Source organism: Dipodomys merriami, unplaced genomic scaffold, assembly GCF_024711535.1.
Source record: "Dipodomys merriami isolate MVZ:Mamm:240054 unplaced genomic scaffold, mDipMer1.0.p SCAF_71, whole genome shotgun sequence".
Classification (NCBI taxonomy): Eukaryota; Metazoa; Chordata; class Mammalia; order Rodentia; family Heteromyidae; genus Dipodomys; species Dipodomys merriami.
Window position 1 is genome coordinate 2363725 of NW_027206302.1, and position 15394 is coordinate 2379118.

At 40.3% G+C, this 15394-nt stretch overlaps 1 protein-coding gene across 4 annotated transcripts in view; it reads left to right on the plus strand.

The window, feature by feature from the left end:
- The first annotated feature begins 300 nt into the window (after positions 1-300).
- Zscan20 (zinc finger and SCAN domain containing 20) overlaps positions 301-15394 on the plus strand; it is a 29918-nt gene continuing 14824 nt past the window's right edge. For 2 of the 4 annotated variants that reach the window (XM_070008794.1, XM_070008797.1), the window contains exons 1-3: positions 301-333; positions 3905-4402; positions 14969-15155. In XM_070008794.1, coding sequence (XP_069864895.1) covers positions 3959-4402; positions 14969-15155 — 631 coding nt within the window. In that variant the 5' untranslated portion in view covers positions 301-333; positions 3905-3958. Of the gene's footprint in view, positions 334-3904; positions 4403-5003; positions 5060-14968; positions 15156-15394 lie in introns of those variants that run through there. The other 2 variants (XM_070008795.1, XM_070008798.1) reach the window with 2 other exon arrangements.

Consider the following 15394-nt stretch of genomic DNA (forward strand, 5'->3'; position numbering starts at 1 on the left):
TTTTGCTCTGGTGCCCGCCCACCTTGAGGATGTCATTACCACGGAGCCAATAGAAATGGTCAGAATCGCATCAGGTTCCGCCTCCAGGCATTGACCCTGTTCCGATTTGTTCGGGTGCTAGAGTTCTTGAAAAGAACACATGCCTGTTGGCTGATGACATTTGAAAGACGGCAGAAGAGGGAGCCACTCACCGGCTCTCGCGCGGTGCCTTCTGGGAGTTGTGGTCTAGGAAGCTAGATTCCCGGGGTGGCTTCGTCGGGACTCAGCGTCCCAGCATCCCCCGCGTGAGCCCCGGAGCACTTCCGCCCGGTTGTGAAGTGGGTGTCTCGGTGGGTGAGTCCGGGTGGTGGGGCGGGGGCATCCGAGACTCAGGTAGGGGTTGGAGGCTTAGGCGGTGGTAGAGTCTGTCACATAGGGGCTGGGGAATGTGAGAGGAGAAAAGCAATTTCAGTGGGGTGGAAGTTGAGGGGCGTCAGGGGATGGGCAGGGTCAGGAAGGGGTCGGGAGGAGGGAGTTTGAGGCCCAGGGACTGAGAAGGGACCTTAGAAAAGCCTGTGTGTGCGTGAGGAGGCAAAGGCAGGTTTTGGAAGTGGGGAGTCACCTCGGGTATGTGTGTGTTGTGTGTGTGTGTGTGTGTGTGTGTATGTGTGTGTGTGTTTGGGGGGGTGTCTGGAGAGAATACCAGGGGAAGGTAGGACATTTGGGGGCCTTGGCACGTGAAGAAAAGAGGGCCCGATCGTAAAAATCGCATTTCATTTTCTATCTGCCCGCCTAGACCATTTAACATGTTATCCCCTCTGCTGGTTGGTACCGCTATTAGAACCTGTCAGGCTGGACTGTCATGCTCTGCCCTAAACCCGCACTTCTTTCCTTATTCCTGATGGAAGTGAGTGGCATCGCCATCCACCTTGCCCACTTACATCACCTGATCCTTTTGTATTCTTTAACACTCACGGATCGTCGCTCCGTTTGCTCTAATACGTCTTGAATCTGCTCCCATTGTGTGAAAACTTTCACAGAAATGTTCATCTTTTTGCTTCTGCCTCCACAGTGGTCAGATACATTGTTGCCAGTATGATCTATTTAATCCTTCCACATCCCCTGCTCTCATCACGTGTTAGATTAAGTTTAAACATCATAGCCTGATACTCCAGACCCTTCATAAACTCCCTTCATAGCCTGATTGTCCTAGCTCTCAGCAGGGCTGTCACGGGTTTTCCCCATTTGTTGGGAAGGCCATTTGGTTTTCTACCATTATGTATGTTGTTCTTTCTGCTTAGAACATCCATCTCCCCATTCTTTGTCAAGAGATCCACTCTTTCTTCAAGAACCAACATAACTGTTACTCTGTCAATAGATACTTGGTGAAAGTGTGAATAGAGATGATCAGGGCAAACTTTGTTATTATACCAGATTGCCATGGATTTCCAGGGGCATGAACTTTAGTCTTCTGTCTTTTTGGCTGTCTGCTGGAAGAAACATACTTGACAGCGAAGCATGGGGGTATGTGAGGATCGGGCTGGAAAGGGTATTTATGAAGGGTCTGGAGTATCAGGCTAGCTAAGATATTTGAACCTAATAAAAGCTGAGGCTGATTCAGTTCAGATGGTAATGGCAAGACAGGAGGTGGCAAATACCTGGAATGTATGCTGCCACTTCTGTTTTATCCATGATAGACAACTTGGGAGCCATATTACTAAGCATGCTACTCTGTTCTAGGCAGTCACCTTCAATTGATTGGAATTGATGCTCTAAATGAAACCTATTTGATGTCCCTAAGGTTTACCACCTTAAGTGAGATCATTTTGCTTTAAGACATCAGCCAAGGGGGATTGACAGCCTTTGAGAGCTCCCTGATTCTGCTTGGAAGTCGCAGACCAGTCTTGGCCTTTCTCCTAGTCCTGAGGAGAATCTTCTGCTTCCCATTACAGTTCATGAGAAGGCAACTTCCTCATCTTCCCATTTATACTCAATACCCCAGGACCCAAGGTGCTTCTTAGCTCCTTATTTTTAAAGTGGTTTTCATGTTTTCAGCTGTCTGAATGACTACCATATACACAGGAAAGTGTGTGGGGAAGGAATGGTTTAAAAGACCAATGTGGGCTGCAAATGTGGCTTAGTGGTAGAGTACTTGCCTAGCACACATGAAACCCTGGGTTCGATTCCTCAGTACCACATAAACAGAAAATCCTGGAAGTGGCACTGCAATGGTAGAGTACTAGCCTTGAGCAAAAGAAGCTCAAAGACAGAGCCCAGGCTATGAGTACAAACCCCAGGACTAGCAAAAAAAAAAAAAAAAAGAGAGAGAGAGAGAAACCAATAGCAATGGGAGGATTTGAATCTGGGCCTACCTCCTAGCTAACTCTACCACTTGCTGGTTGTGTAACCTTAGAAGAATCTTCTTTGTAGAACTGAGGCATACAATGTTATTGAGAATATAATGGGGTCGTACTTTATTAGATACATTCTAACATCAGCACAGAAAATGAAAAGTTACACTAGACAAAAATCAGTGCTTGGAAATCCTCAACAAAAAGCAAGGCTTAAGGGAACTAAGACCAGCGAAGGGAGTGGCACAATTGTGGGTATCGTCTTCACATGATCATGCTGTAACAGATGTGGTGATTGGATTGGATGCACTGTTTCAATTATGCTATTTCTCTCTTCCTGGTCTTGGAATATAGTGGAGGTTGTAGGTAAGTGGAATGCAACTAAGCCCTAATAGCACACCATTGGCTTGCCTGATGAGAATTGCCACCATTTGGTGAGAATATGAATGTAGATCACTTGACACTCAATGGCCATTCTTTCTAGTCCTAGTGAAGCCTAGATATTCCTGATAGTTTCAGGACTGAGGATTGCCTTGTCTAGGTCTGGGCTCACTATGTTGACCTCTCCACAATAGGCTGTTATCCATAGTTGTCTAAGAAAGGAGTGGGAAAATTTTAATATATGGTCCTTTCAGTTTTCTGTTTTCTATTTGAGACTAGTCTTCCCAGAAGAAAATACCAATTATTGGAGACTCTTGGCTTTGGGCCTGATGGTATTGCTGCTTGCCTGATGGTTGTGATATCTTCTATGAAGGAACCCAAAAGTCTCTGCTTATTATTGTCTCTCACTAGATGGTAGCTTTCATGAAGACAGGGACTTTCTGGCCTAGCTATTGTTGGATATTTAGCTCCCAGTACAATGTGAGTGAATGACTAATAAATTAACCCTTGTGCAAAACAGAGACAGAAATGTGTTTGGACTAGTGCCTCAGAAACGTGGTGGTTTAAAAATCATGAACAGTTCTTTAATAAATGTAGACCATGCCCAATAGATAGATCATCAGGTTTTTGCCATGTCCGATTTATGGTTTGAATAAAAAATAACAAAACTTTTTAACGAGCCTGCTATTTATTGGACACTGCATCAGATACTAGCTATACAGAATGGATGGTCCTATTAATATAGCCTAATGGGGCTGTCGGATATAGGAACAGATAATTTCAATAATGTGGGAGAACTCGTATCTCAAGAGGTGTGTTCCAGCCACTTTGGGAACAGAAGATCTGGGAGGCATTTTTTTGGTGAGCAGGGAAAGCGTGGGCACAGGGTATCTCAAGGAGGTAACACATGGTCTGGTGACTGAAACATAAACAGGAAGTTGCTTCCATGTTCTGGCCCAGGGTTCTAGTCTAAGGTTAGGCATAGACTCAAGCATGTAACTCTGTGCTGTCTACCCAAGGGACCTGGCTGCTGGCTTTGCTTCCAGATCCTGTTCTAACTTCTGTCTATAGGAAAGGAGCATCTCTCAGCACCCTGTGCTTTGCAAAAGTGGTGGAAGGTTTGGAGGAAGTGAGGAAAGTAGTACTCATAGATCCTCTTGCTTACTCTGTCCATTGTATTTTTGCCTTCATAGTCCCTCCCCCAGGACCCCTTTGAAGAACACATCATTGATGAAGGAGGTTACCAGATGAGGACAGCACAGCTGAAGATGGCTGTGGCCCTGGAATCTGAGGTCCAGACCCCTCCCCCTCCAGAGCCTGAAGACCTTTTGATTGTGAAACTGGAGGAGGACTCCTGGGGATCAGAATCTAAATCCCAAGAGAGGGGCCAAAACCCTGGCCTTGGTCCTGGTCCTGAGGTCTCCCGCCAGCGCTTCAGGCAGTTTCAATATAGAGATGCAGCCGGACCCCATGAAGCCTTCAGCCAGCTCTGGGCACTCTGCTGTCATTGGCTGAGGCCTGAGATTCGCCTCAAAGAACAGATCCTGGAGCTGCTGGTGCTGGAGCAGTTCCTGGCCATCTTACCCAGGGATATGCAGACCTGGGTGCAGGCACACCATCCTGGGAGTGGGGAGGAAGCAGTGGCCCTGGTGGAGGATTGGCACCGAGAGGCTGAAGCTACTGGACAGTGGGTGAGGCAAATAGTTTGTTCTCCAAAACACCATCTGGGCAAGGTAGCAGGGCTATGATTAGGCTAATAATTGCCCTAAATCACAATATTGCTAACAGTGTTTACTGAACAAACAATGTTGACTTAGCACTGCTCTCTAGCAGGTACTGTTCCAATTGTTTTACATGTGTTTGCTTATTTAATCCTGTTAGCATTTTTTCATAAGAGTAGTTACTGTTATCTTAATTTTACCAATGAGGAAACAGGCAAAGAACAGATAGTCAGTTTGCTCAAGGTAACACACAACTCCCAGATGGAAGAGCCAGGATTTGAGTTAGTTTGTTTTGTTAGTTTGACAGTAGAGCCTGCCACCTAACCACTAACATAAACTGCCTCCTAGTACCTTACTTAATGTGGTTGATGTGTTATGCTTTATCTTTAACACAGTCAGTCTCTTTGGATGTTTGTGGCAGAAATGAATGTAGAAAGAAACAATATTATCATCCTTATTTCATAGACTAAAGCCCTGAAAGTCAAATAGCTCACAGAGATAACTCATTTGATGGACCATAGTCTAAATCCTAAGCCTTAGGTTCCAAAGTCATTGTCTTTTCCACTGCAGATATAGATGCCTTTCTGCAAACCATGGAAACAATACTGCTGAGTTCATGAAGCCCAGGTGTAGTATAAACTAACATTTTGTGAGTGATCATTGTGTGTTTGTTTTAGACACTGTTCTAGAGCTTCCCTCCCCCCCCCCCCTTTTTGATGATGCTGGAGTTTGAATTCAGAGCCTTACACTTGCTAAGCAGGTACTCTACCAGTTAAGCCAAGCATCTAGCCTTGTTCTAAGTTTTTAAATATTTATATCCCTCATCTAATCAACTCAGCAACCAAAAGGTAGTTGTGTTGTCACTGATGTTTTTCTAGTGGCTCAACAAACAGAGGTAAGTAACTTGTCCATATTTATATAGCTAAATGGTAGAGCTGAGAAAAGGGAAGTGTAGTATTATGTATTTAACATTCACAGTTTTGATCATTTGCAAGGAACCCTAGAGACATTTGATATAATATAATCTTGCTATGACATGGAGGTTTTTAAATCCTGCCTCAAAGCTGGGGTATGTCGGCAGTTCCTTTAGCAGGCTATGGTTTGACCCATAACCTTCAACTAAACATAACCCTGCCTTTCTCTATTTGTTATAGTCACAAATTCTTATGACATCATACCTAATCCTGTTTTGCTGAGGAACATAATAGATTTGAAAATGTATGGCCTGCAAGTGGCAGGGGCTTTCTGTACACTTACATTGTAAACTTCTACACAGATGTGAATTTATGACAAGAAAAGGTTAAGGTCTATGCTTTCCTTTACAAATATTAATAATTAAAGTAGGAGAACTGAGTCTGAGGGAATGTGCCTTTTTATAATATACTTCCCAAGCTCCATATTATTTCTTTTTGAAGAAATTAGCTATTAGTCTATAGCAGTGAAGAAACAATTGGAAGTCTTAGGACTTCAGAGCTGGAAGAGGCAGAACTTGAGACCAATAGGATGAGCCTTGACTTAATTAAGTTCTTCTGATTCTTCTCTAAAGTGACAGGGTTGGACTGAAAAAGGTTCTCAAATTAGGCCTCTTGTAAGTGTACCAAAAGTTGAACTGTTTCTAAAATGGAGGAAAAAATAAAGTAACAGAATCTTCTCTACTTTTCTATGAGTTTTTTAAATTAAAATTTAAAATTACTTTCTCCTGAATGTTCATAAATTTTGAAACAAATAGATTTGTAAGAATGGAGCTTGCCTTTCTTCAGACATGTATATCATAGCTTGTGGTCTTGAGTTGCAAGGCACCTGTCCATATTATCATCTTTGCAGATAAAATGTTTCCAAATGTTGCCAAGGGAGTGAAATATATTACACTCCTCAGAGTGAAAAACCACCACCTAGCAAATGTACCTCTGTTTAGGGTTAAGTGGCCTCTGAGAAAATTTCCCCCAAATAATCTTTAAGTTCTGCTGTTTGTTTTTTAGCTTTAAAAAAATTTATCATCACTTTTTGCAAAATCCCACTCTTCAACAAGAACACAGATAAGTTTTTTTTTTTTTAATGGACTTTAAACCGGGCGCAGGTGGCTCACGCCTATAATCCTAGCTACTCAGGAGGCTGAGATCTGAGGATTGTGGTTCAGAGCCAGCCCAGGCAGAAAACTCTGTGATATTCTAATCTCCAATAAAACCATTAGAAAACTGGAAGGGATGTTGTGGGTCAAGTGGTAGAGTGCTTGCCCTCAGCTGAAGAGCTGAGGGACAGCGCCTAGGCCTAGAGTTCAAGCCTCATGATAGACTAAATAAATAAATACATAAATAAATAAAATGGACTTTATTTTTTAGAATAGTATTAGGTTCATAGCAAACTCGAACAAAAGATAGAGTTCTTATTAGTCCCTGGCCTTTCTCCAAGCCCTATTATTATCAGTGTCCCCACTCCCATGTTACATTTTGTACCATCAGTGAACATACACTGACATATCACGATCATCACAAGTCTATAGTTTATACTAGTGTTTACTCTTGGTATTGTATATTCTGTGGGTTTTGGCAAATTGGAAATTATATGTACTACCATTATAGTGCTTTACAGAATAGTTTTGACTACCCTAAAATTCTGTGTATTCTACCTACCTATCATTTTTCCTCTCTAACCCCTGGTGCTGCTGATACATCTTCTGTCTTCATAGTTTTGTCTTTTCTAGAGTGTCACATAGTTGGAATCACACCATTCGTAGCATTTTTTTTAAATTGGCTTCTTTTACTTGATAATACATCTTAAGGTTTCTCTGTGATATTTCATAACTTGTTAGTTCATTTGTTTTTGTTTTCTTGTTGTTGAATAGTATTTTGTTGTCTGGATAGGCTATAGTTTACTTATCCACTCACTTATTGGAGGACATGTTGGTTGTGTTTTTGTAGTTTTAGTAGTTACATATAACACCATTCTGAGGCTTTTGTATAGACTCACATTTGCAGTTCACTTCAGTAAAGAAGCTGCCAAATCAACTTCCAAAATGGCCATGCCATTGTGTTTTCACCAGCAATGAATTACAGTTCCTGTTGTTCTACATCCTTGCTAGCGTTTGGTGTTGGGCTTTGCATTTTGACCATTCTCTTAGAAGTATCTCTAAGTATCTCATTTTAATATGAAGTTTATTTTCTCTGAGACATTATTTGAACTCAGTATCTGATGCTTTTACTGGCTGGCACTCTACTACCTGAGCCATATCTCCAACCTCTAATTTGAAATTTCTTATAATAAATGATATGGAACAGGTCTCACATGTTTGTTCATCATCTTTACAGTTTCTTTGGTGAAGTGTCCAAGGTTTTGGTCATTTAAAATTTTTGAAATTCAATTTTAAAAATTCTTTGTTTTATATAGTAGTTTTTGATCAGTTGAATCTTTTGAAAATGTTTTCTTCATCTTGTTCTCTAGACAGAATATTTCATAGAACAATTTTTAATCTTAAAAGACAGCTTAATACTTTTTTCTTTTTTGGTAGATTGTTCCTTTGGGCAAACAGCCAGTTACCATACTTAAGGCCTTCTAAGTGTACCCTTCCATTATGTCCATACAGTTTTTATAGTTTTGCCCTTTGTTATTTAGGTCTTTAGTTCAATTTGAATTAATTTTTGTGAAAGGCCTAAATGTGCATCTAGACTTGTTTGCTTTTTGCAATTGATGCCCATTTTGGACCATATTACTATTGCTTCACTATCTTGCTTTGTTCTTCTGGTATAGTCCAGTTCACTATATTTATGTGTGTCTATTTCTGGGACCCTGTTCTTTTCCCTCTGACTTCAGTTTATTCTTTCACCAATTTTGCATTACCTTGGTCACTGTAGCTTTATTGTAATTTTTGAAGACATACACAGTCCTTGGTATTTGTTCTTCTCCTTCAGTACTGTGTTAGTTATACTGGGTCCTTTGCCTCTCCATATAAACTTTAGAATCAGTTTGTCAATATTCGCAAAATAATGTGCTAGGATTTTGATGGGGACTACAGGTACGGAAAGCCCCTCCCATTTGTAGTCCATACATTTTCAAGCCTATTATTTTTCTCAACAAAACAGGATTAGGTATGATGTCTTAAGAATTTGTGACTATAACAAATGAAGAGTAGCAGGTTGAAGGTTATGGGTCAAACCATAGCCTGCTAAAGGAACTGCCTATATACAGCAGCTTTGAAGCAGAATTTAAAATTCTCTGTGTCATAGCAAGATTACATTATATCAAATGTCTCTAGGGTTCTTTGCAAATAAGCAAAACTGTGAATGTTAAATACCTAATACCACACTTCCCTTTTCTCAGCTTTACAACTTAGCTATATAAATATGGATTACTTACCTCTGTTGACCCACTGGAAAAACATCAATGATAACAGTACCTACCTTTTTGGTTGCTAGGTTGATGAGGGATACATGGAATATTTCTTCTTTTGTTTAGTCCTTTATATCTTTCATCATAGTTTTAGTTTTCTTCCTATAGTGCTCAAATATATTTTGTTAGAGTTATAGTTAAGAATTTTATTTTATTTTTGCTAGTCCTGGGGCTTGAACTCTGAGTCTGGGCATTATCTCTGAATCTTTTTTTTTTGGGGGGGGGTCGGTTGTGGGGCCTGAACTCTGGGCCTGGGCGCTGTCCCTTAGCTCTTCAGCTCAAGGCTAGCGCTCTCCCACTTGAGGCATAGCGCCACTTCTGGCTTTTTTTTTTCTGCTTATGTGGTGCTGAGGAATCGAACCCAGGGCCTCATGCATGCAAGGCAAGCGCTCTACCACTGAGGCACCTTCCCAGCCCACCCCTGAGTGTCTTTTTGGCTCTACCACTTGAGCCATAGTACTACTTCCAGCTTTTTTAGAGTAGTTTATTGGAAATATGAGTCTCATGGACTTTCCTGCCTGGGGTGGCTTCAAACTGCAATCCTCAGATCTCAGCCTCCTAAGTAGCTAGGATTATAGGCATGAGCCACTGATGTCTGGAAGTATTTCATTTTCCGATAGGGTAAATGGCACTGTGCTTTCAATTTACTGTGCTTTTGATTCCACTTGTTCATCACTGATGTACAGGAACATGGTTGACTTCTTTATGTCTTGCAACCTTACTCCAATCTCTTGTTTCAGGAGGTTTTTTTTGTTTTTGTTTTTGTTGATTCTTTCAGATTTCTCCATAGGTAACATTTCATCTGCAAAGAACTATTTTCTTCCATCCAATCTGCATACCCATTATTTCTTTTTCCTCTTTGATTAAATTAGCCAGGTCTTCCATTATGCTATTGAAATGAACAGTGAGAAAGGACATCTTTTCTTTGTTTCTAACCAAGGAAAAGCTTTGAGCTTCCTGCATAAAATAGGGTGGCAGCTATAGCCGTTTTGTTTTTTGTAGATGGTCTTGTCAAATTAATGATGTTCCTTACCATTCCTAGTTTGTTGAGTGTTTTTATCATGTGGAATTTTGTCAAATGATTTTCTGTTTCCATTGATACAAACGTATAACTTTACTTTTTCAGCCTGTCAATGTTAAAAATATTAATTGATATTCAACATTGAGCCAGCCTTCCACACATGGAGTAAATCCTATTGGCTATGGTAAATATATATATATATATATATTCAATAACTGTATATATATATATATATATATACAGTTATTGAATTTGCTCTGCTAATTAATATTTTGTTGTTTTTACACCTAGCTTAATCTCTGTTTTTCTTTTAAGGTCTTTGATTTTGGTATGAGGTTAATGCTGCCTCTTAGAATAATTATGGAAATATTTCCTCACCTGTCTTCTAGAAGTGACTATAGAGAAGTAGTATAATTTCTGCCTTAAAAATTTGGTAGAATTCACCAGTGAACCTGTCCATGCTTGTTTCTGGTTTGGAAGATTATTACAGATTTAGTTTTTCATATAGAAAATACAGGTTTATTTACGTTGTTTGTTTCTTATGTGAGCTTTGACAGATAGTGAATTTCAAGGAGTTGTGTTTTTTTCATCCTAGTTATCAAATGTGTCAGCAAAGACTTTCTCATATTCTTTTATTGTCCTTTAATGTCCATGGGGTTTGTAGGGCTGGCCTTGCTTTCATTTCTGATATGAGTAATTTGTCTTCTGTCTTTATTTTCTTACTCTGACTAGAGGCTTATCTGTGTTACTGATCCTCTCAAAGAAACAAGCTTTTGTTTTTGTAGATTTTTCTCTACTGAGTTCTTGGTTTCAATTTCATTGATTTCTGCTCCAGTTTTTTTTGTTTCTTTTTTTTTTTTCTTCCTTTGGGTTTAATTTACTCTTATTTTTTCTCGTCTTTTCAGGTGGAAGCTTAGATTATTGATGTTAGATCTTTCTTCTTGTCTCACATCCATATTAAATGCTATAAGATTTCCTCTAAGCAGTGCCTTCACATGTTCCATTAAGTTGTATTTTCATTTTCACTTACTGAAAATACTTTTAAATTTCTCGAGATATCTTCTTTAGTCCATCTGTTGTTTAATTTTCAAGTATGTTGGCGTTTTCCAGCTAGCTTTTTGTTACTGATTTATAGTTTAATTCCCTCGTGATCCAAGAGTACACATCATATAATTTTCTTATTTTAAATCCATTAAAGTATAGTTTATGGCCCCAAATTAGTCTATCTTGACAAACGGGAGCTGAAAAGAATGTATATTCTGCTGTTATTAGAGAAAGTACTTTATAGGTTTCAATTAGATCTGATTCCTCTCACAGTACTGTTTAGTTCAACTGTGCCTTTGCTAGTTTTATGTCTGTTAGTTCTGTCTACTTCTAAGAGAGGGAGTGAAGTCTCTGATTATAACAGTGGAATGGTCTGTTGTTTTTTCTTACATTCCTCTCAGTTCTTGCCCCATTTATCCTGGTGCTCTATTGTTAGGCACATTAAGGATTAAGAGTACACGTAATACTTACATATTTTGAGGATTATTTTGCCTTCTTGGAGTATTGACCCTTGTATCATTTTATACTTTTTTTTTTTTTTTTTTTTTTTTTTTTTTACCATTTTATGCCACTCTTTATCCCTGATGATTTTTCTTATTCTGAAGTCTATGTCTGAAATTTATGTAGCTTCTCTCCCTCCCTCTCCCTCCCTCTCCTTCCCTCTCCCTCTCTCTCCTGAGGAATTCAGGGCCTTGCTTGGTAAGTAAGCAAGCACTCAACCACTTGAGCTAACATCCTTAGTCCTTTTGCTTTAGTTATTTTTCAGATAGAGTCTTCTACTTTGCCAAGGCTGGCCTAAATCCATAATCTTTTTACTTCTACTTTCTTAGTAACTGGAATTACAGGCATGAACTACTTTTTATATTTTTATCTTTTTGGACCTGGATTGGCTGAGATCCTCTTATCTCCACTTCCTAAATAGTTAGAATTACAGGCATGTGCCACAACCTTCACTTTCTTTGGAACAATGTTAGGTTGGTTTATCTTTTCTCCTCCTTTTACTTTTTAATCTATATTTGATATTAATCTATATTTAAAGTGGACTTCTTGCAGATGAAATGTAGTTGGGTCTTTTCTTTTGACTCAACTGCAATGATCTTACTTATTTATTTATTTATTTATTTATTTATTTATTTAGTTATTTAGTTAGTTAGTTAGTTAGTTAGTTCAGGTCGTGGGGCCTGAACTCTGGGCCTGGGTGCTGTCCCTCAGCTCTTCAGCTCAAGGCTAGCGCTCTACCACTTGAGCCACAAAGCCACTTCTGGCTTTTTTTCTTTTTGCTTATGTGGTGCTGGGGAATCGAACCCAGGGCCCCAAGGCCTCATGCATGCAAGGCAAGTGCTCTACCACTGAGCCACCTTCCCAGCCCCAAATGATCTCTTTTAAATGGTGTATTTAGACCACTGATAGTATAAAAATATCTGGTCTGACAATTTTTTGAAAACTTCCTGGCCCTTAGATGAGACAAGAGGCCTTAACAGACTTCAGTTGGGCATTTCCTATCCTTGAGTGTAAGAGTGGAAAGAACTGGAGTTGGAACCTCATTTCTGCAAGTTAAGTTAAGCGCTGGTAAAATAGCTCTCCTGAGGGCAGGCCTACTTAGAGCAGGCTTTGTTAACACAGCAGAGTGTGCTGGTGTGTTTCCCCTTAGCCTTTGGGAAGCAAAGGGATTTTTCTGTGATGTACATGAGAACCTGGTACCACTCCTGTGTATAAAACTCACAAAGTAGCTGGGTGCTGGTGGCTCACATCTGTAATCTTAGCTACTCAGGAGGCTGAGATCTGAGGATCATGGCTTGAAGCCAGCTTGGGCAGGAAAGTCTAACTAGCAAAATGCTATAAGTGGATCTATGGCTCAAATGGAAGAGTGCTAAGCCTTGAGCACAAAAGCTCAGGGACAACATCCAGGCCCTGAGGACCAACACAAAAAGAAATAACAAAATAAAGCCTCACTAAGTGTGCCTGCCTCTGCTCTTCCAGCTTTTTTTGTTATTGTTTTTTTAAAATGGTTATTATAAAGGTGATGTTCAGAGGAGTTACACAAGTCAGGTAATGAGTACATTTCCTTTTGGACAGTATTCCCCCTTCCTCTTAGAGCTTTTAATCCTCAGAGTTGTCTACACTGAGCCTTCAGCAACTTGTCAATTACAGTTGAGTGTTTTTGTTTTTTTTTTAAACTCCAGCACTAGTTCCTGAAGATGTTTCTGCTCTGGTAAACTGTATGCCCTGTGAGCTTCCTGCCCTGATGGATTCATGAAGAGCTGTTGATTTATGAGTTTGTTCACCTTAGTGCTTGTTGAGCTAGACTGGCAACTTGTAAGCTCCTTACTTGCTGGGTTGGAAACCAGAATTTTTTTTTTTTTTGCTAAATTATTCTTGTTTTAAAGATGATAAACAGTGGTTACCTGTACATAGTCAGGTAGTAAGTACATTTTCTTTTTTTTTTTTTTTTTTTTTTTTGGGTCCAGTAGTGGGGCCTGAACTCTGGGCCTGGGCGCTGTCCCTCAGCTCTTCAGCTCAAGGCTAGCGCTCTACCACTTGAGCCATAGCGCCACCTCTGGCTTTTTTTCTTTTTTTTTTGCTTATGTGGTGCTGAGGAATCGAACCCAGGGCCTCAGGCATGCAAGGCAAGCACTCTACCACTGAGCCATCTTCCCAGCCCTAGTAAGTACATTTTCTATTGCACAGTGTCATCTGTTCCCTCTTTCTCATCTACCTCCTCCCTCCCCTTTCCACCCACAGATTGCATAGTTCACCTTCCTTGATGGCCTGTGCAGCCAGTGTGCTCCACTGCTGCACTTTCTCACCATTTTCCCTGATTCTGTGCCCTCCCTCAATCCTCCCCCAGATGTGCATGTGAATACACCTTATAAGGTAAAGAATACAGAGTCATCCACAACTGAAAAAACAAATTAAGAAAAAAGTCCTTTTTTCATATCTTTGGAGTTCATTTCAGTATGTGTATTATTTTATATACATCTGAAGAGGCGCTTGGGTATTGCACCCTTGTGATTCTCTCCTATTCTCTCTCTCTTTTGGTCTCACTGTATGTGAGTATCTGGAGTTCCGTGTAACTGGTCATATCCCAGTGTATTTTAGATATAACTTCCGCATATCAGGGAGAACATGTGCCGTTTATATCTGTGGTCTAGGCTTGCCTCACTTAACATGACTTGTTCAAGTTCCATCCATTTCCCTGAAAATGACATTATTTTATTCTTTCTAATGATTGTGTAAAATTCTATTGTATATAGGTACCACATTTTTTATCCATTCATCTATAGTGGAGCATCTGCATTGGGAAACCAGAAATTTTTGCTGTATTGTCTTTTAGATCCCTCATTGTCACTTGAGTATCCTTTTTCTTTGTCATCAGTTACTGTCTGTGGACTCAGGGTGTTTCTATAGGGATGTAGTGGATGAAGGGGCTGAGGTTGAGAATAAAGACAGTCACCACAGCTGGTCACACAGCACCTCTAAGTTATAACTACCTGAGAGGCAAACAACTTATTTTTGTGCTTATACATTATTTCCCACTGTCACAAAACTTTACATAATTTATCTTTTTATGAGTCAGAAATGTGTTGAATAGTAGCAGCATTTTTTGGTAGAGGGAGAGCTTGAACTCAGGGCCTCATGCTCTCATTTGGCTTGGCTTTTTCACATAAGACTGGCACTCCACCACTTAAGTTACATATCTACTTCTGGCTTTTTACTGGTTAATTGGAGATAAAAAAAATCTCACAGACTTTAATGTCTGAACTGGCTTCAATTTGTGATCTTCAGTTCTCAGCCTCCAGAATAGCTAGGATTATAGGCATGAGCTCCCAGCTCCCAGATAGTGGCAACTGTTTTGAAATACTTGTATAACTTCCCAGAGCTGAACAAAGCAATGATCTTTTGGTAGAAAAATGCTGGTCTATATTCTTAGTCTGGTGACTTTGTCATTATACTTGAAGCTGTCTTTGAGTCTTAAAAAGCCTTTTAACTCCTGGATCATACTCATAGGCAAAATAACATTCTGTGTTACTGAAGTGGAAGGACCATTGTTGAACTGACCTTTGGGAATTTTGATCCTCTGTGTGCAGGAATTGGAGTTGTGTGCAGAGGAGAACGGGTCTTTAAAGGCAATGCAAGAATCTCAGAGTTTGCAGCTGCAGCCTGCAGATGAGTGGCCTGAGACACAGTCCCGGAAGCAGTGGATGGAAAGTACATGCTCTGGCATTCCCAAAGATCTACCTGCCAAGATGGCGCCTCGGCCCTTGAAAGAGAGTGGTGAGTACCAAAAATCTGGCAAAATAGAGATGAAGCCAGAGAGAGAGAATTGGAGGTAAGGAAGAGCACACTGTGAGGATCCTCAGGACCCTTCCAGAGGACCACAGGGGAGACATAAGGTTTATTAGAGGGGCCATATCTCCCCGGGAAAGGGAGCACATGGCGTAGGCCCACTTCTAAGTCGCCGGTGGGTGGGGAAGTGAGGGAGGAAGTAAGGTAAATGAGTGCGTGGGTGGGTC